The 20,496-nt window shown below is 48.0% G+C and overlaps 1 protein-coding gene across 7 annotated transcripts in view; it reads left to right on the forward strand.

Moving 5' to 3' along the window:
- LOC147747076 (microtubule-associated serine/threonine-protein kinase 2-like) overlaps positions 1-20,496 on the forward strand; it is a 1,134,689-nt gene that overhangs the window by 1,066,571 nt on the left and 47,622 nt on the right. For all 7 annotated transcript variants that reach the window (XM_086952330.1, XM_086952331.1, XM_086952332.1 and 4 more), the window contains 3 exons: positions 5,867-5,989; positions 8,399-8,508; positions 12,193-12,347. In XM_086952330.1, the coding sequence (XP_086808456.1) occupies positions 5,867-5,989; positions 8,399-8,508; positions 12,193-12,347 (388 nt within the window). The remainder of the gene's footprint in view (positions 1-5,866; positions 5,990-8,398; positions 8,509-12,192; positions 12,348-20,496) is intronic.

Genomic DNA, 20,496 nt, shown 5'->3' on the forward strand with positions numbered 1-20,496 from the left:
AAAATATGTTGGACGATTATAATCGCATGTTCCTTCCATCTGCGACTACCTCACCAACTCTTCAACCTGCGGCGCCAACACCCGTACATACGGAGATGCCACAATCGCCAGTCCAACAACAGCAAGATACTGATGATGACGCGGATGTCAATCAAGACACTGATCAAGATGATGTCCTCGCGGATTGGGACGATTATAGAGCTCAAATGCCATCTACGCCACCGACATCGCCTTTGCCTTCCCCGCCTGTGGACATTGGAAGCTTCCATAACATAATGGTGCGTGCTGCCAAACGCTTCCATTTAACCTTAGAGATGCAGCAAACGGATTGCTTCCTCTACGACTTAAAAGATCAGACTCTTAAACAGACTCATACTATCCTAATCATTGATTTTATTTGGCAGGAAGGCCGTAAACTTCTGGCACGTCCAAACTCCATCCCAGCTGTGTTGCCACGTCTAGACAAAAAGTACAAGGCGCCTGCAGACTCTCTAGTATGCCTTGTCTCTCACCCCAAGGCGCACTCTGTTGTAACGCAGGCTGCCCAGAAACGTTCAAGGAATCTGGCCACTCCTCTCACCTCCCCTCCAGACCAAGAGGGATGCCGGTTGGACTCTATTGGTAAGAAGTTTACCACCATGGCTGCAACAACGGTCAGAGCGGCGAACTCCCTGGCCATCCTCGGGAGATATGACCGCCAGATGTGGTCTGAGATCGCGGCCTTGATTAATCAGCTCCCAGATTCCGTCCGAACAGAGGCCCAGACGATAGTCAAGGAGGGAGAAAAAATCTCTGCAGAGATTATAGACTGTGCTGTCGACATCTCATCAACAGGCTTCAGACAACTTGCTGGAACCGCCGTTTTACGACACCAGGGCTGGCTCAAATCAACAGCTTTTCGGCCTGAGGTGCAGGCGAGAATTCTTGATGTGCCATATGATGGTGATTCACTCTTTGGCAAGCATGTTGACGACGCTCTTGAATCCATTAAAAAGGACACAGATACAGCTCGTTCCTTAAGAAGTCGGCCTTTTCGTGGAGCACGTGGCAGAGGTGGCTCCTCAAACTTTCGTGGCTCCTCCCAGTATCGCTCCTATAGCGACAACAAAGAAAGGTACACCTATCAATCTCAGAATCGCCAGTCCGATTCACGGCCTTATCGGAAGAAAAATAATTACAGAGGGGGAAACACCTCCAAAAAGCAGTGACTTCCCCAACAAGTCTTCTCCGACTCTGTAAATTGGAGGTCGAATCTCCCAAAACTTCTCCAACTGGTCTCATATCACCTCGGATCGTTGGGTCCTGGATGTCATCTTGAAAGGATATGTTCTCGAGTTTACAATATTTCCACCCACCCGTCGACATTCTGGTTCCCCCACCACCTCATTTCGAAGACCTGTTGGCTCAAGTCAAGATCATGATAAAAAAAAGGGGCTGTCGAAGTGGTTCCTCGAGCTCAACAGGGCAGGGGCTTTTATTCCAGCTTCTTTTTAATCAAGAAGAAATCGGGAGAATGGCGACCCATTCTGGACTTACGAGCCCTCAACAAATTCATCAAATCACAAACTTTCCGAATGTTGACCTTCCTGGAAATTTTGCAATACCTCAATCCCGGGGAGTTCCTCTCCACTATCGACCTCCAAGATGCATATTTCCATGTGCCAAAACATCACAAACACAGGAAATATCTTCGCTTCACTCTCAGATCGAAGCACTTCCAGTTCAAGGTGTTGCCTTTCGGCCTTCGATCAACGCTGAGAGTCTTCACGAAGATCATGGCTCCAGCCGCGGCTTTCCTTCCCCTTCAAGGCGTTCAATTTTACCCTTATCTAGACGATTGTCTAATAAAAGCTCAGACACGTCGAACAGCAAAACAGCATGCTCAGACCTGTCTGTCTCTTTTTCACGAACTGGGCCTTTCCGTGAATCAGGAGGAGTCTCATCTTTGCCCATCACAACAGAGAAACTTTATAGGAGCCTTAATCGATTCTCGTCTGGCACAGGTGTTTGTGTCCCAGGAGCGACAACTTTGCATACTCAAGATGGTCGCTTTTCTCAAATCAAAAAAGTCAGTTTCTGTCCGGATCTTGAAATATTTTCTGGGCATGGCCTCCTCTTGCATACATCTGATCCTACACTGCAGACTTCACATGAGTCATACAGGAGGAGGTGGACAAACAATGGAAACAAGTTTCGGGGTCGTTCAACGACAAACTCTTCCTGACCCCCCGCATTCAATCAGCTTTAGAATGGTGGGCTCATCTTCCGAATAACGCCGCGGGTCGGCCCTTCCAGGAAACACCTCCTTCACTCATCCTCACGACGGATGCTTCCTTAGAGGGCTGAGGGGCACACCTCGAAGGCATGTCAGTCAAGGGCAAGTGGACGACAGCTCAAAGCAGATGGCATATAAATCGTCTAGAACTCTTGGCCATCTTCCTTGCCCTGAAGTCTTTCCGGATTCTGATACAAGGCCATTCACTGCTGATGTGAACATACAACACCACCAGCATGCACTACCTCAACAAGCAGGGAGGTACGAGGTCTCTTCTGCTTTCCAAGCAGGTGCAAGAAATCTGGAATTGGGCGATTCAACACCAAGTTCACCTGACCGCAGTTCACGTGCCAGGCGTCTCCAACACTCTTGCCGACTGTCTCAGCAGATCTTTGGCGGACAATCACGAGTGGGAACTCCACCAACCCACTCTGGAGTACATCTTTCGCCAGTGGGGACATCCACAGATGGATCTGTTTGCGACTCCAACCAACTGCAAATGCCTACGCTTTGCAAGTTGGCATACCCACAGAGAGTCGAGCGGGAATGCGTTTTCGATTAATTGGTCGAGCGAATTCGTCTACGCTTTCCCCCGCTCGCTCTCGTTCCGCGCCTCCTACACAGGATGAAGCTCCAACCATGCCACTTCATTCTGATTGCGCCCAGGTGGCCACGTGGCCCGTGGTTCTCGGACCTCCTACTGTTGTCTCAGTGCGATCCGATACCTCTTCGCCCTCTGCCTCACCTGCTCACCATGAACAAGGGGCGGATTTGCCATCCGGATCCGGCTTATCTCCAACTACATGCTTGGAACCTGAACACAATGAGTTTGCAGGTCTGAATATCACTTCGGAGTGCAGGAAGGTGCTAGCTCATGCACGTGCTCCTTCCACCATCAGAACATATCAATTGAAATGGAAGCGTTTTTGTGTCTGGTCTCACAAGGAATCCCTTGATCCAATGCACGCCAAGCCGGAGCACATCCTGCCTTTCTTCTTATCTCTAGCGTAGTCAGGACTTTCTCATTCCACTCTTAAAGTCTTTCTAGCAGCGATTTCCCGCTTTCGGCATGATGGCACCACCTCTTTGTATTCCTCTCGGATCATTCGACAGTTCTGCAAAGGCCTCTTTCGAATGTATCCGCCCATACGTCGTCCTCCGCCTTCTTGGCGCCTGAATCTGGTTTTATCTCTGCTCCTCCTACCTCCTTTTGAGCCCATCCATTCAGCGGACTTAAAATTCCTTACGTGGAAGGTGGCTCTTCTACTTGCGCTTACGTCATTAAGGCGAGTAAGTGACATCCAAGCATTCACAACACAACCTCCATTTCTTCAATTCTCTAAAGACACTGTTACTTTACGGACAAATCCAAAATTCATTCCCAAAGTTCCTTCAGATTTCCACCTGAATGAGCCCGTCATTCTCAGAACTTTCTTCCCCAACCCTCAGTCTCCTGCTGAGCGTTCTCTCCATTCCTTGGATTTAAAACGTTGCCTGAAATTCTACATCCAGCGCACCGCTCCTTTTCGAAAGTCAGACCAGCTCTTTGTAGCCTATGGCCGAGTTTGTAAAGGACAAGCAGTCACTAAACAATCTATTACGAGATGGATCTCTTCTGCCATTTCTTTCTGCCATTGTCGGGCAGGAAAGCCTCTCTCTGCTCAGGTGCGAGCACACTCGACAAGGGCTGTGGCATCATCTACCGCCCTCTTTGCTGGAGTGCCTCTGCGCCAGATCTGCAGAGCTGCAACGTGGTCAAGCAGACACACATTTACGAGACTCTACTGTCTGGAATCGGCAAATGCTGCAGATGCTGCTGTGGGCCAAGCTGTGTTACGAAATCTTTTTAACTAAGGTGAGCCTCTGTTGCTTCCCGCCTCCTGTCATAAAAGGTTTTACCATATGTCTAAATGTATGCTATCTAAATCATGTTATGGTTGTACTTACTTGGTTTTGAAATGCCTTTAATGACATATATGTATATTATTTTACTGCTTTCTACTCTTATTTAAGCATGTGAATCTATGAAAGACACCCCTAATACTGGAGAAGAACATTAGTTACTTACCTGTAAACTGTGGTTCTCCAGTATTGGTGTCTTTCATAGATTCACATGCGACCCACCCTTCCTCCCCTTAGAGGCTCTCTTCTCATCATGCACTCTTGGTCACTTTGGTGCTACGAAAATCTGAGGGCTTGAGCTTCTGAGGAGAAGGTTCTAGAGGGTGCTGTTGCCTGATTGGCTGGAATGTGGACCATTATAATGACTAGGATATGTTACTAAAGTGAATTCTCCCTTTAAAGCCTCTATGGGTTTTCTTTCAGTTGTATGGTACTTTTAACTTTACGTACATTTATATTTTATATGTATTACATTTCTTATGTATATGTATAATTATATAATTTGTCTATATGTGTATATATATATATATATATATATATATTACTACTATGTTATGTACCGTGGGACTCCCACTTCGACGACGGGGAATATTCAAGCATGTGAATCTATGAAAGACACCAATACTGGAGAACCACAGTTTACAGGTAAGTAACTAATGTTCTTCTTTCTGGCTTGCCTTGGCTCCCCATAGAGCGAGGTATCCCATTTGTGTGATGCTTAGCCCAGATACAGGACTCTGCACAGCATGGCCCAAGTAACTGTGTTCTCAGTAGAGACCAAGAAAAGAATCTTCATTAGCAGTGTACAAAATAGTAATTTTGACAACCAAGTTCATGAAGTTGGAAGGTTGAGAAGTTTGCCACCTTTGCAAAATTTCAGCAGTAGGTGGAACTTCTCACACAAATATTTGTTGCAGATTTCTACCTTTTTTTAAAAGATTTTGGGGAGATAAATCACTGTCCATTAAGGAATGTAAGGTGCTCCCTGTGTGCCACTTGCAAAGCTGTGAGTATGTAAATGCTATGTTTAATTGCATAAAGTATGGTTTTGTGTATATAGATGAGTTGTGTGCATGAATGTAGGCTACCTCAGAAATTCTTGAATTGGCTAAAACCAGGCACCTCTATCTTTTTATTTTATTGCTGGGAGAGATTTTTGCATATTCTTTCATGGAGATTAGTTTCATAGGCCCAGTGGGAGCTCCATTAGCCGCTTCAGGGTGCTCATTAGTGCTACTAAACACATCATGGTACTATCTAGCTGCAGGCGTTTATAGATTATTCACATGTACTTTCATCTCATGTTATTTTTCCTGACCTTCTGCCAAAGCTGTGGCCATCTGGTACCAGAATTTGATGCATAAACATAGCCCGTAGGTTGGTTTCAATGCTAAAAGCAGCAGCTCACTAAAAATTGCCTCTAAGCGGTTGAAGGTATAATCAATAGCAGTTATGCAAAAGTACCTGAATGGGGAAAAGATTAACAACGCAGTGTACGGCTAGCCCCCATTACCTTTTAGTGCACCCAGTTATGGTAATAGAGCTTCCCAATCTGGCACATTCATGTTGTCACTTGCTCCTTGTTAATATTACGACAATTGAGCTTTTCCCCAGGCACTATTCCTGTTGAATGTTTGCTCCCTGCCTCAGATGGAACTTCTGTAACTGCTCTTTCTTTTATCATCACAGGCAGTGCATTTGAGGTGAAGCAGCATCGGTTCTTCAAGGACTTGGACTGGAACGGATTACTGCGTCAGAAGGCAGAGTTCATCCCGCAGCTGGAGTCCGAGGATGACACCAGCTACTTTGACAGTAAGACAGCACGGTTCTCATGACCATTTGGGTCAATGAGCGAGACTTCGGACGGTGTGTTCCATATTTATGGTTCCTCTGTATTGCAGTTCAGAGAAACCACTGAACCGGCCACCTAGTTTTAGCTGCAATAGATAAATGGAGAAAAAGCAAATGCTAGTAGTATAGAAAAGGAGAACCATCACTGCTTGCGCCACAGCGCAGCTGTAAACAGGTGTGCCAGGCGTAAACAAGGACAGTGGCGCTATTACAATGAATGCGTTACCCCCAGATCATCCCCGATCTCGTGCAGCCCAGGGTGCAGCGTATTCGGCAAAATACAATGCAGCCTCTTCAAAGCCACTCTTTGTTTCACAGTGCTGGCGGCATGATGAAGGGAGAGAGATTCCCCTGCAGCCGGTTATAGTCTTGGACTGCCTTGCCGGCAGGGTGATGTCTGGCTGGTCCATGGGACCCCGCTTCCCACACCAGCGGGCTGCCTCTAGGAGGGACACAGAGGTGCACTATGACCGCACCTCCTAGGGTCCTGTTTGTGTCTGCTCCCACATCTATATTATGTTGCGGACGCCGAGGTAAAAAGATTCCCTCATTTGCATGGGGCATGTCCCATGCAAATGAGAGAAGGCCCTCTCATGATAGCGCTGCCAGTACACGGAGCCAGTGCTATCAGTATTACAGAATGGGACACACAAGCATCTGCGGCCCCTTCTGTCATACCATTGTGCCCCAGGGTTGGGTGCGCCCTTTGTGCTTGAGAGAACTGTGATTGAGAAACTCAAAAAATAATTACTCTCCTTTTGCAGGTCAGACTCTCAAAGACCCACCTTTCATTGCATTTATTGCAGTGCTAGTCTTTAATGGGTGTAGAAAAGCTGAACAATATATTTTTATAGCTAGCATACAACTCCTTCATGTAGAGCAATGAATACTTTTTCAGGAGAGATGAGGTATGAAGTCGTGCCAGCCTAATAAAGGGATTTACTTAGTAACAAAATACATCCAAAAATGTTGTTCATTTATTTAAGGAAAGTTCAATTTCTTCATATTTAAAGGCTTAAAGAGTCTGATTCAGATATTAAATTTAAATACTCTTTGCCACAGTACCATACTCTAACTGCAAAATGTATTTATGGGTTGGGTCAACCAGTACCTTCTGTGCATTCTTTTTATTTCCAGGAAGTTCTTTCTGAATGTTAACTATTCAGTTGCAGTTGTAATTTTAGTACTCAACATTTTTATCAATGTCTACCCAGCTCATTCAATCACACATAAGACATTTATGATTTTCCTTAGGGACACCTTTTTAACAAGCATTCTCTAAAATGATGTCCAAGTATCAATAATCAGATGTTCAAATATAGTTCTTATCTATTGCTCTCACTGAGTGCCACTATGGTACTCAATAGAAAAATATATTTCTGGGTTTATAACAACTGGCCTATTGCTTTGTAAAACATTCCTAATGATACACAGAATGGAAGTGAGTTACTATAACTGTTAAATAGTGCATGCTGCTGATGGAATGTGCATGTTATATTGACTTTACATCCTTGGGAAAACAGGTATATCCTGCGAAGCATGTCAGCTATCTTTACTGTTGTAAAAAGAACAATTGATGGACAGAATGTTCAACAATGTCAAACATTCACCACAGTAAAGAGATCTGGGCCTAAATCCATCGGTCTTTTGCTCCACTTGCCATTCCAGTTTAAGCCCAGATCAGTCTTAACCCTGCTCCCCATGGGAACAGTCCAGCCTGAACTGCCAGGAAAAAAGCATCCTGGGACCGGTTTCGGGGTTTCACCCCTCATCAGCCACAACAGCTTGAATCCAGTGGCATGGGACCCACGTCTGGACATACCGTCCCACTAGGGGTGGCAAATGCAAAAAGAACAATTTCAACCATTCACCTCAGTACAGAGATTTAAATCCATTGTCCCCGATCTGTTGACTGAGTGTGAGTGTTTGTTTCGTTCAGATGCTCCATCCATCATCCCCTTTTGTACCGCTTTGTTCTCCATAAGTTGGCAGGGTATGCTCAGACGTGAGTCCCTTGCTCACTTTGCCACTGGATTCAAGCAAGCCTGGCTGAAGACGGCTGTAATGCCAGAAACCAGTTCTAGGAAGCTTGTTTCCGGTCCAGGGAAGGCATGGCTTGGCAGTTCGGGCTGGACTGTTCCCATGAGGCACAGGGTTAGACTGATTTGCATATGGCCATGTCTGAACTGGGGTGGCAGAGTGGGCTAAAGAACGGTGATGGATTAAACCCAGATCTGTTGACTGGGTGTGCGTGTTTGATTCAGATGCTCCGTCCATCACCACCCCCTTTTGTACCGCTTTGGTAAACAAACACACATCAGTGGATCTCCAAGTGTTTCTTGTTTGAGATGCCTTTTCTTTCCTCTGCAGCTCGTTCAGAGAAGTACCAGCACATGGATTCAGAAGAGGACGACGATACAAATGATGAGGATCGCGTGGAGATAAGACAGTTCTCTTCTTGCTCGCCCCGATTCAGTAAGGTACTGATGCTTTGGCAGTGTGCCCTGGCGACTATTCTTATTCACAGATACCATCATTAAAACCTTTGTGCAGTGCTGTTCAGATCTCGTTTTGTTTCAAGCTCAGTGCCTCCAGTGTGAGTTTGCTTTTTTTTTTTGCCTACATCCCATCCCATCTCAGGTAATAACCTCATTCCTGTGTCTGAGCTGTTTAGAAGAAATGTCCTCATTACTGATAATCTAATTGCATGTGCGGTTAGTACCCTGTTTGTGCAAAGGTTGACATATATTTCGAGGTTCTTCATACCCACGGTTGTACCTAAAGACTTGCTCCATTCTTTGCTTTCATTCTTGATAGGCTTGGATTGATATCTTTAGATTTCATAATCATTTCTCCTCAGTCGGAGCCAACACTCATATGGGCCTTTTCAAAGTTTTGTACTTTGCTACTACTACTCTGTCCAGTTTCATTGCAATGCATTTTTTTTAAAGTAGTTCAAGTTTGGTTAACCCATGCTGTCACAGCATCACTATTGTCTATAATCTTGTGTTTCTTTTTCGGCAGAACATTACAAGGCTTGTCAAGCTTCTGATGTAGTCATCCGGTCATATTTTTGTGTTTTTTGTCCAGTCCATGAGCCTTGAAATTCTTTCAAAAACAACAATTGATGGACAGAATGCAGAGATCTGGGCCTAAATCCATCGTTTTTTTGCACTCCACACCACCCCTGTTCAGACATGGACATATGCAAATCAGCCTTGGCCCTGTGCCTCATGGGACAGTCCAGCCCGAACTGCCAAGCCATGTCTTTCCTGGACCGGAATCAAGCATCCTAGGGACGGTTTCTGGCTATCAGCCGTCTTCAGCCAGGGTAGCTTGACTCCGGTGGTGTGGAGAGCATGAGACTCACGTCTGAGCATACCAATCCCACTCGGGGTGACGAATGAAAAAACAACAATTGATGGACAGAATGCAGAACAATGTCATGCATTCACCCCAGTGCAGAGATCTGGGCCTAAATCCATCGTTTTTTGCACTCCACACCACCCCGGTTCAGACATGGCCATATGCAAATCAGCCTTGACCCTGTGCCTCATGGGAACAGTCCAGCCCGAACTGCCAAGCCATGTCTTTCCTGGACCGGAATCAAGCATCCTAGGACCTGTTTCTGGCTATCAGCCGTCTTCAGCCAGGATAGCTTGACTCCAGTGGTGTGGAGAGCATGGGACTCACGTCTGAGCATACCCATCCCACTCGGGGTGACAAATGCAAAAACAATTGATGGACAGAATGCAGAACAGTGTCATACATTCACCCCAGTACAGAGATCTGGGCCTAAATCCATTGTATCGGATGCTTGATTCCGGACTGTTCCCATGAGGCACAGGGTCAGACTGATTTGCATATGGCCATGTCTGAACTGGGGAGGTGTGGAGTGCAAAAAAACGATGGATTTATGCCCAGATCTCTGTACTGGGGTGAATGTATGACATTGTTCTGCATTCTGTCCATCAACTGTTGTTTTCGAAATTCTTTCATGCATTCAGGGGACTTGAGAAATTATTTATAGGTGTAAGAACACGTGTGCTCTGATGGGATGGATCTGCTGGTCTCTAAATGCAAAAAGCCCTTTTGTACACATTTAATTATCCTGGATTCCAAGACGTCTTTCTCTTTTATAGTCTTTGCTTCTCCTTTTGGCATCCTCTCAAGCACGCTACATGGGAGAATCATTTTAAAGTAGGGAATAGGTTAACTGCATAGATCACTTGCCAAGTATCTACAAAAATATTAGACCTTTCCATATCCATCTAACAAAACATCGAAGTGAATACTACTTGTTTAGTTGTGTGACTTATCCACAGGAGTCATTCACCTGAGGCAGATATAGCTTCAGGTCAGAAGTGCTAGGTTTGAGACAAAGAAGAATTTGAAATTGAGGTAGCCTACCTCTCAGCAGAAGATCCTGTCTGTTACAGAAGGGAGATCTGGCATTTTCATGGAGCTTTCTAGTCTTTCAGCAATTCAAGAAAGATAAGGAGTTGTCTTTGTGGTATGGGTTCGTGTGACTGCCCTCGACTAGGGTAATATGTCTACTAGAGCTCCAGTGAGGTCGTGGTAGAAATGTTGAGGAGGGTCTGTAGATAGGTGACTTGATTCCTCACTTAGTCCTAAATAATATGTTTGAGGCAAGGGATTTTGTATGCACAGTACAATGTCTCCATAAGCAACACACTGATGGGACCCCCGTGTTATGCTAATCCTGATTTATTTCATCTGAGGAAGAAAGAAAGATCTGTGTGCAGCATGTAGGGAAACAGGTTAAACAAGGGTGATCTTGCGCTATTGGGTGTAGCACAGGGGGTGTTTCATCACTCCTTTGAATTTTTTATTTGCCTATGTCTTGTAATATTTAACTTCTAAAAAAATAAATCAAACTATTCTAAAGATCGATGCATAATGGTGAACAATGGGAAACATGAGGTAGGAAAGAATTGAGGAAAATTCCCTCCCTCCGTAAGGAATAGTTGGCACGGAGTGAAGGGCTGTCAATGCTTAATTTGTGCCGGTGGTTTCTGGTGCTCAGCACCTGTGCTTAATCATCAACACCAGCGCTTTCCATGAGCACCGGTTAAGGACACATTCATTTACAGGGAGATTAAGTGATTTGCCCAGAATCACAGGATGTTGAGCTGACTCCGAGACTCAAACCTGGTTTCCCAGCTCCGAAGTCTGCAGCTCTGACCATTACATCACATCCTCTCCCCACTTTCATAGTTGATTCTCTTTGAGGCAGCTCTAACAGGAGAAATGGGCTGCTGCAAGCTGACTCCTGACGAGAGCCATGGCACTTATTATTTTTTTTTTTTACAAATTAACCACTGGGGGCTGTCCATGTGTACCTTAGGAAATATCGTAATGGACTTTAGGACAAGGCACATAAGGCAGCTTTTTGCTTTCCTATGCATCTGACATTCATAGAGAATGAGCTTTAGTAGGAGGACATATGCATGTTTGGGTCCCACTTCCAAACTGCACTTTAAAAAAACTAACAGCAGCTCAAGACCTGACCCTGTGAGAAGCAAGGTTTATCAAAAATGCAATAGTTATAGATCGTCTGAAATAGTTTATGAAACATGGATAAGCCATAGTGTATTGTAGAACTATATTGACTTTCAAACCTCCCTATAAAAGTATGTTAATAGGAACACACTGTCTTTTAATTAGGAGCCAGTGATTAATCTTGTTACCCACATTCATCTAAACTATTTCACATAACTGTTGCATGTAGACCTCCACACAGATGAGTTGCTTCTTAACGTTACTTCTGCATAACTTACCCTAACTAGTAAGAGTAAGTCCCCAAGAAAATCGAGATACCTCCAAAAGTGCCCAGTGAGTATCCGTTATGGATTTCATCACTAGTATCTCACTACCGCTATAAAAATAACCTATACGGTTACGCATATCTTCCTCTGATGCTTTCCCAAACCACTAATACTATGGTTACTTGTATTTGAGACACCTTAAAGAGCATTTTCTTACATGCATGCATTTTGATTGAATGAATACGTTTCTGTAGTCATTTCACGCTTTGCTCATGGTTTCATGACGTTCCATGGGTGCTAAATGTGTCATTCTATGTAAGCTTTTCTTTGTCTTCCTCGTGCTGTAGGCCATCACCTTTTGCTTCTGCTCCACAGGTGTACAGCAGTATGGAGCGCTTGTCGGTCCACGAAGAGAAGAAGACCCCTCCACCTACCAAGCGCAGCCTGAGTGAGGAGAAAGAGGACAAACTGGACAGCCTTGGAGGACTGAAGAACCGCGACCGCGGCTGGATAATCGGCTCTCCTGAAATGTGAGCCTCCGTTCTAGGCAAATTTATCCTGATAGCTTTGGCTGGGTCTATACTCTCTTGACTGTGGTTGTCATTATGTGGTGTGTTGAGAAAGTTCAGTTGCATTGCAATGTTCGCCTTGTGTTCTTCAACTCTGTAAAGTTTAAAATGGCATTGCTGAACTTTGAGGGGATTGTTGGGACAATTCCCCCAGAATACACAGAACATTTTATAGGCCTATCTCCCAGTCCCAACTTTTTATTTGCATTTTTCTTAATTTACAGTTTTATTGAATGCAGAAGAAGTGTTAGAGCCTCTGTATTCATTAATTGTACCTACACAGGTATTAATAATTGTGAGGACCTATTTTTGCATGCTTTTAGACATTAGAAGGAGGAGGAGATCAGGTGATGACAGGTTCATTTTGAAAATGTATGTTAAAGTGCATTATGGAAGACAAGAAATGACATTGCACTTTAGATGCCTTCCATATCTAGGGTGACCTGCGCAAGCATAAAAGTTCAAATGTTGCAAATTATGCTGGCAAGATAGCTCAGAGAATTAGGTGCTGCTTGATGTCATCTGGTGTGACTGCAGATAACTCGTTTGAATCAACCTAACCTTTTTCTTTTCAAACCGCCTTTTTTCTTTTCAAAATGTTTTGCCCAATGGATTTTGTGTGTTGGACATAATTAGATTGCACCAAAGATTGTGATCTTTTTGCATTTATATTATTGAAATGTGATGGAAAGGTTGGAGCAACTGTTCCTTAGCCATTGATTCTTGAAGTGCTATCAGAGCAGCATTCCTAGTAAGTGGTCCTGGTTTGTCTAGTCCTTAAAACTTGCTTGCTCTTCCTGGAGTTTCAATTTGCTTTTTACTGATCGGCCTATAAAGCAGGCGCGTGTTGTGTTGCTTTTTATTCTGTGCATAGAGAACACAACAAAGACTTAAAGGCCTCATTGACACAGAGTTAAAGAAAATGAACTGTTGTTCTAGTCCTGTGTAAGCAGAAACGCCAGTATTTAGAAAAGTGGAGCCCAAACATTCAGAGCATGTTCTGTGTTGTCCATCTTAAAGATACGCCTGGTTGTAAGAGCATAAGTTCTTGCATTGGGCACTTTGGCCTTCCCTTGCCAAATCCATGGAGCATTGCGGAACTTGACCAAAGAGGGCAAGAGTGACAGCAAAAAAACAAAATTAACAAAGAAGCCCATTTAACGGCTTAGCTCAAAGAGACCTGTTTACCACATTCAGCAGTTTGATCCACAGACAGAGAAGTGTTGGTAACAATTAGGCCCTTTAAGAAATCTTCTTCCACTTGTGTCCTTGTGGCCTTCATTGTCTAAAAGGTAGAATCTTGATTGAACATCCTTGACATTAATGCTATGTATTCTATTACCTTGTATTGCAACATTTATACAGCACTTACTAGTTTCATGTTCGGTGCTGAAGTGCTTGCCTACAGGAGTAGCACGCTACACCATGTAAATTGTGTGCTTTCAAAGGTGTTCTCTTTGTTTTGATCCCATGTCTTGTGTGATGACCACAATGGTGCAGTTATTGTGTTATAGGATACATCGCTTAGCAGTGTGATTAATGAAGACGTGTAAGAGAGAGGTTCACAATTTATGATTTTCAGTAATCTGGCATCATTTAGCAGGTCTGTAGGTCCCTTGATGGTATTTTATGAAATTATAGTCACTTCACTGGGTTGACCATATTTTGTTTAAAGTTTATGGTCCTAGACAAGGAATGCCGCTATGTTATATTTGCGGGTACTCTTCGACAGCCCTTCCTTTTAGCTGCGGCATTAGTACAGATGCCCCGGATTTCTTTACTGAACTCTGGAGGTTGATGGTTGGACTTGGCCCTGGTGCTGTACTTTTTGGGGTGGGCGGGACACTTTAATGTAACGTTGGATGATGGGCCGGACCGCTCTGGGGCCTCCTGGCGATCACACCCATCGCGGCATTGACACACTCCACACTAATCAACGACAATCAGTTGCTGGATGTCTGGAGACACTTTTAAACAACAAGGGACCCCAATTAAGTCAGACAGGGACCTCGGGGAACAATTTTATGGAAACAACAGTGGTCCCATGCTTACGTAATACAACACACCAAATAAATATAGACGAAATCGCTTCTATATTTTCAGAAGGGCATGTCCAGCCGGACAGAGGTCTTTCAGGTTTACTTAATAAACAAAATTCTTCAAAAAATAGACGTAGGAATACCTTCCACAATGCCCCTATGTGGTACACAAGCCTGTGCCCAACACTAACGGGGTACTCAGGAGAAGTGGGAGGAAGGGAGAAACCCCTTGCAATCAATCGATTGCGCACAATTCACTTTTAAACAACAAGGGACCCCAATTAAGTCAGGCAGGGACCTCGGGGAACAATTTTATGGAAACAACAGTGGTCCCATGCTTACGTAATACAACACACCAAATAAATATAGACGAAATCGCTTCTATATTTTCAGAAGGGCATGTCCAGCCGGACAGAGGTCTTTCAGGTTTACTTAATAAACAAAATTCTTCAAAAAATAGACGTAGGAATACCTTCCACAATGCCCCTATGTGGTACACAAGCCTGTGCCCAACACTAACGGGGTCTGGAGACAGACACATTGTGAGACGCGAGAAGGCACATGCTTCACAATGCCTGGTCGAGAAATTATTGACCTGTATCTAAGGATGGAAAAACGTGGGGTTGAGAGTAAAGTATCTACCCTGCATGCTATCTGTTCATGCCCCAGTGCTTTTGGAAAAGACAGTTCCACAAGACCCAACCCGCTCTTTCTCATGGCATCGCCCCTTGGGGGCGCTATGGGATGAAGTATTTTGGGAGGAGATACGCACAGAGATAATTGCTTATTTTGTACATAATGAGGGCTTGGTGGAATACTGGTCCACTCCGTGGGAGGTATTTATGGCCGTGATAACGTGGTGCCTGTATCACCAAACAGTCGGGCGTCTTAAGGGCTATAGGCGGTCAATTGACCAGGCTGGAAAATTATATACATAGCCTGGAAACTGACTATTTTCAAAACAATGCCACTTTGGCTGCCATATGGGGGGAAATCACTGAATACTCTGATGAATCGGTCCGGGAAACTAACCATCTTGGTCGAGACGCCCAAGCTTGCCGCTATGGAGAGGGAGAACGCCCTGGTAAAACACTGGTTGTCTTACTCAGCCAGCCCCATGCATCTACATATGTGACAGAACTGTTAGACGAAAACTCTACTCTCCAGCACACTCCCGAGGCATCCTGAAAGCGATGTCTGCATTCTACACCCAATTATACACTGCTACTTCTGCACATAATCAGGCAACATTAGCAGAATGTTTAGATACTATCCAACTAATTCGGTTTGACACTGCACACAGAGAATACCTTGCCTTCCCCATCACTGTCGAAGAAATTGTGCAGATAAGCAATTTGCTTCCAGGAGGCAAGGCAGTTTAGACAGTCTCACCACCGCCTTTTACAAAGAATTTGCACCTTTGTTAGCCCCGTATCGCTTACCTATGTACGTAGACTCTCTGAAAAGCAAGCTGCCCCCCACGCTTAGAGAAGCAGTTATAGTACCACTCCTTAACCACATGCGTGCGGGGGTTATTTTTGCGCTGTGCGGCTTTTTTCGAAAAACCGCGTTACATGACGAGCTCAGCTCGTCATCCGCACACGACCACCGTGGCTGATGACGAGCTGAGCTCGTCATCAGCATCGAAGGGGTTAAACCGGACAAACCAGCTTCCATGTGCAACTCTTACAAACGTTGTCAATGATTAATGTAGATTATAAAATACTCCCTAACATACAGGCGAATCGCCTAGTGCCCCTGCTACCCGATATCGTACAGCCGGACCAATCTGGATTCATCCCTGGCCGATCCACTTCACATAATCTTCGTACTGTCTTTGCAGTAATGCACCATCTAAACTGCCAGATTTGTGCAGTTGCTGTATTACTTGACACTAATAAATCGTTTGATTCACTGGCATGGCCCTATCTTTTCCCACTCCTCCAGCATTTGGGCATTAGTCCCACTTTTATCAGATACATCCAACTTCTTTACACACTCCTCACAGCACCTATCCGTCTAGACTGGCTGATTTCGTACATATTTTCTATCATTTGTGGCATGTAACTTACACTATTGCTAATTACAATGGCTGCAGAGCCCCTAACTACCAGACTCTGACAACATCATGCGAATCTGGGCATAGTCTTCATCTCGAGTGGTCTGAAAGTCTCAATGTGTGCTGAAGACATTACACTGTACATCTTTAACCCCACCGCAAAAACATGGCACCAATTACACAAGAAGTAATTCGCTTTCGAGGCCTATCTGAAAGAAACACGTTAGTGTTAGATTCCTTACCTTAGAATATCCCCAGGCGTCAGTCTGGATCCGGAAACTTTTGCGTAGCAGTACCCCTGCGCGTCGGTAGGCGTCGTCTGCAGGCGTCCCCTGCGGCTCCGCGTCCGTCGTCGGCGTCGTGCGCCGTGATGACGTCGCTGGAGTATATAGACGCCGCCTCCGCGCGCTGACGTCAGTTCTTCTTTTTTCCGCGCCAGTGGACGCAGATCTGAAGAGCAGTATCCCGGTCTTTGACCAAGTTTTTCGAAGTAATTACTCACTTGTGCCTGATAGGATGCCTGGGTTCAAGCACTGTGATGACTGTGAGCGCACGATGTCGGTCACAGACCATCACCGCCTCTGTCTCCGGTGTCTGGGCCCCGACCACGACGTGGACTCCTGCGTCGACTGCCGGGCCCTCACCAACAAGGCTAGGCGGGAGCGGTCCCGCAAGCTACTGGAGCTCCGGGTGTCGGCTCCACGTCGGGACCGGGAGCGGTCCCGGTCCGGCCGGAGGTCGAGAGAGCGTTCGAGGGAACGATCGCGGAGCCGCGCCGAGCGTTCCGGAAGTCGACACCACTCGTCAGGTAGGAAGCATAAGAAGTCGGGGCGTCGTCATCGTACCCCCGACTCCCCCCGACGCTCGCGCGATGCGGCCGGGGGCTCGGGTGACCCCAACCCCGCGGCTCCGCGAGAGTCGCCGGCGCGGCCTGCCTCATACCCTCCGGTCCCTGGGCACGGTGCGACGCCTGAGGAGATCGAGGCGTTCCTCATGGCCATGAGGGCGCTCGGTTCTCCGACGGGGCCTACGGTGCCTTCGGGCCCAGTGCTACCGTCTGGGGGTCCTGGCGGTTCGGGTGTCCCTGCCTCGGCGCCGTCGGGTGCTCCGGCCCCGGCGCCGCCGACGGCTCCGACCCCGGCGCCGCAAGGGCCTTCGGGATCGGCGCCGGCTGGTCTTCCAGCCTCCCCGGCGCCGTTGCCATCGGGGTTACCCCCGACGCCGCCCCCGCGCGACGCCGGTTCTCCGGTGCCGGCTCCGGCCGGCTCCGGGGTTCCGACGCCGGCTCCGGGCGGCGCCGTCCCCTTACCTTCCCCGACGCCGGACGCGGCGCCGGACGGGCGTCGCTCGACGCCGGTCCCGGCGCCGATGGGGCCCATGAACCCCGAGGAGCCGGTCTACATCGTTGACTCCGAATACGGAGAAGATGAAGAGTTCGGTGAAGGTTGGGAGGGGTCCGAGGACCCTCTGTCACGCGAGTGCCAGTATGACCCGGACTGGACAGGTGACTTGGGGGATGCCAGTGGTCTGGACGACTCTCCTAACCCTGGTTTGATCTCTCCTCCTTCCGTGGCATCGGTGGAGGGAGCTGCTTATTCTGTGGTGCTGATGAGGGCTGCCAAGGCCTTACACCTTGAGCTCCCCGTCGCGGCCGTGAGGCCTAACATCCTCACCGAGGTCTTCAAACCGCAGTCATGCCCACAGGAGCCACTGCTGCCGTTTAATGAAGCCTTATCAGACGTTCTGTTGGGCACTTGGTCCAGGCCCGCTTCAGGTCCACCTGTTGATCGGAACGTGGCCAGGCGCCACCGTCCTTGTCCGGACGACCCCAAGTTCCTGTCTACCCACCCCACTCCTGAGAGTCTGGTGATCCAGGCCTCGACCTCCCAGTCCGCATTCCCGTCGGCCCCGCCCGACCGGGAATCCAAGAGGTATGGCCAATTTGGCAAAAAGGTCTTCTCGTCCATTAGTTTGGGCCTGCGGTCTTGCAACACCGCCTGCCTCTTGGGCCGCTACACCCACTCTGTGTGGGATACGGTCGCGGAACTGCTGCCAGAATGCCCCATGGAGGTGCGGGCAAAACTCGGTCAGGCTGTGGCTGAGGGCCGAGATGCAGCGAAATATTCGATACGGTGTGATCTTGATACGACCGACTCGCTGGGCAGAGCTATGTCAACGACAGTGGCGATTCGTCGCCACGCCTGGCTGAGATCCGCCAATTTTTCGGCAGACGTCCAAAATGCACTGATGGACATGCCGTTCGATGGCCGTCACCTCTTCGGTGACAAGGCGGACCACGCGCTGGAACGCTTCAAGGACTCCAGGGTCACGGCCAAGTCCTTGGGTCTCTTGACCCAGCGTCAGCAAACGGGTTCGTTTCGTCCCTTTCGTGGCCAAGGAAGGGGCGCCCCCACACGTGCTGCCAGCCACGCGCCGCAACAATCCTTTCAACGCGGTGGCGGCCGTGGAAACCGCCGTGGCGGCGGTCGGGGACAACGGCGGGGTCAGACCACACCTTCCCCCGCAGCATCTACCCCAAAATCCTCCTAGTCCGTGCTTTCGGCCCCATGTGACGCCAGTGGGTGGCAGGGTTCGCCATCACCACGCTCACTGGCGCACGATCACTTCGGACAGGTGGGTGCTGCAAATCGTCCGAAGGGGCTACTCCCTCCCCTTCGAGACCTCTCCTCCAGCCATGCCACCGCAGAACCACCGTGTGTCGGGGGACCACTTGACACTTCTGCAGGAGGAAGTTACGGCCCTCTTGGCCAAGGGGGCCATCGAGCGCGTTCCTGGGCCAGAAGTAGGGCGTGGTTGTTATTCCCACTACTTTCTGGTGCCCAAGAAGGACAAGGGGGGCCTACGTCCTATCTTGGATCTAAGGAACGTCAACGGCTTCCTCCGGAAGGAGAAGTTCAAGATGTTGACGTTAGCTCAGGTCTTGGCTGCTCTAGACCCACAAGACTGGATGGTAGCGTTGGACTTGCAGGACGCCTATTTTCACATCCCCGTCCTGCCGGCCCACCGGCGTTACCTGCGGTTCACGGTAGGCCAGGAGCATTTTCAGTTTATTGTGCTCCCCTTCGGCCTTACAAGCGCCCCACGGGTGTTCACAAAGGTGATGGCGGTGGTCGCAGCCCATCTGCGCAGGTTGGGGGTTTCGGTCTTCCCCTACCTAGACGACTGGTTGTTGAAGGCGGGCTCGCCCCAGACAGTCGTCCACCACCTTCAGATGACGGCAGACCTCTTGCACGACCTGGGGTTCTCCATCAATGTGCCGAAATCACACCTGTGTCCCTCTCAAAAGCTCCTTTTCATCGGAGCGGTTCTGGACTCGGCGCAGTTTCGGGTTTATCCTCCGGAACGGCGGGTTCGGGATATTCAGGCTTTGATTCCCATCTTTCAGCCGCTATCCCGGGTTTCGGTCAGGTTGACGCTGCGGCTGCTGGGACTGATGGCTTCCTGCATCCTTCTGGTGCATCACGCTCGGTGGCGGATGCGGGCTCTGCAGTGGGACCTGAAGTTTCAGTGGGCCCAGCATCAGGGCAACTTGTCCGACCACGTCTTGATCTCGGAGGGCACTGCGAGACAACTGCAGTGGTGGCTTACGGACCGCGATTGGGTCAGGGGCAAGTCCCTCTCCCTTCCCCAACCGGAGCACGTTGTCGTGACGGACGCGTCCCTCCAGGGCTGGGGTGGCCACTTGGGAGAGGCAGAGATCAGAGGCATCTGGTCTCCGGCGGAGTCCCGGCTCCATATCAACCTGTTGGAGCTGCGGGCGATTCGTCTGGCACTGAAGGCATTCCTCCCCTTTGTCAACGGGAGTGTGGTGCAGGTGTTCACCGACAACACCACCGCCATGTGGTACTGCAACAAACAGGGCGGTGTGGGGTCGTGGACCCTTTGCCAGGAGGCTCTGCGCCTCTGGCAATGGCTGGAACGTCAGGGCGTGACTCTGACGGTTCAACACCTGGCAGGTTCTCTGAACGCCAGGGCGGACGAACTCAGCCGT

This window comes from Lissotriton vulgaris, chromosome 1_1, assembly GCF_964263255.1.
Source record: "Lissotriton vulgaris chromosome 1_1, aLisVul1.2, whole genome shotgun sequence".
Taxonomy (NCBI): domain Eukaryota; kingdom Metazoa; phylum Chordata; class Amphibia; order Caudata; family Salamandridae; genus Lissotriton; species Lissotriton vulgaris.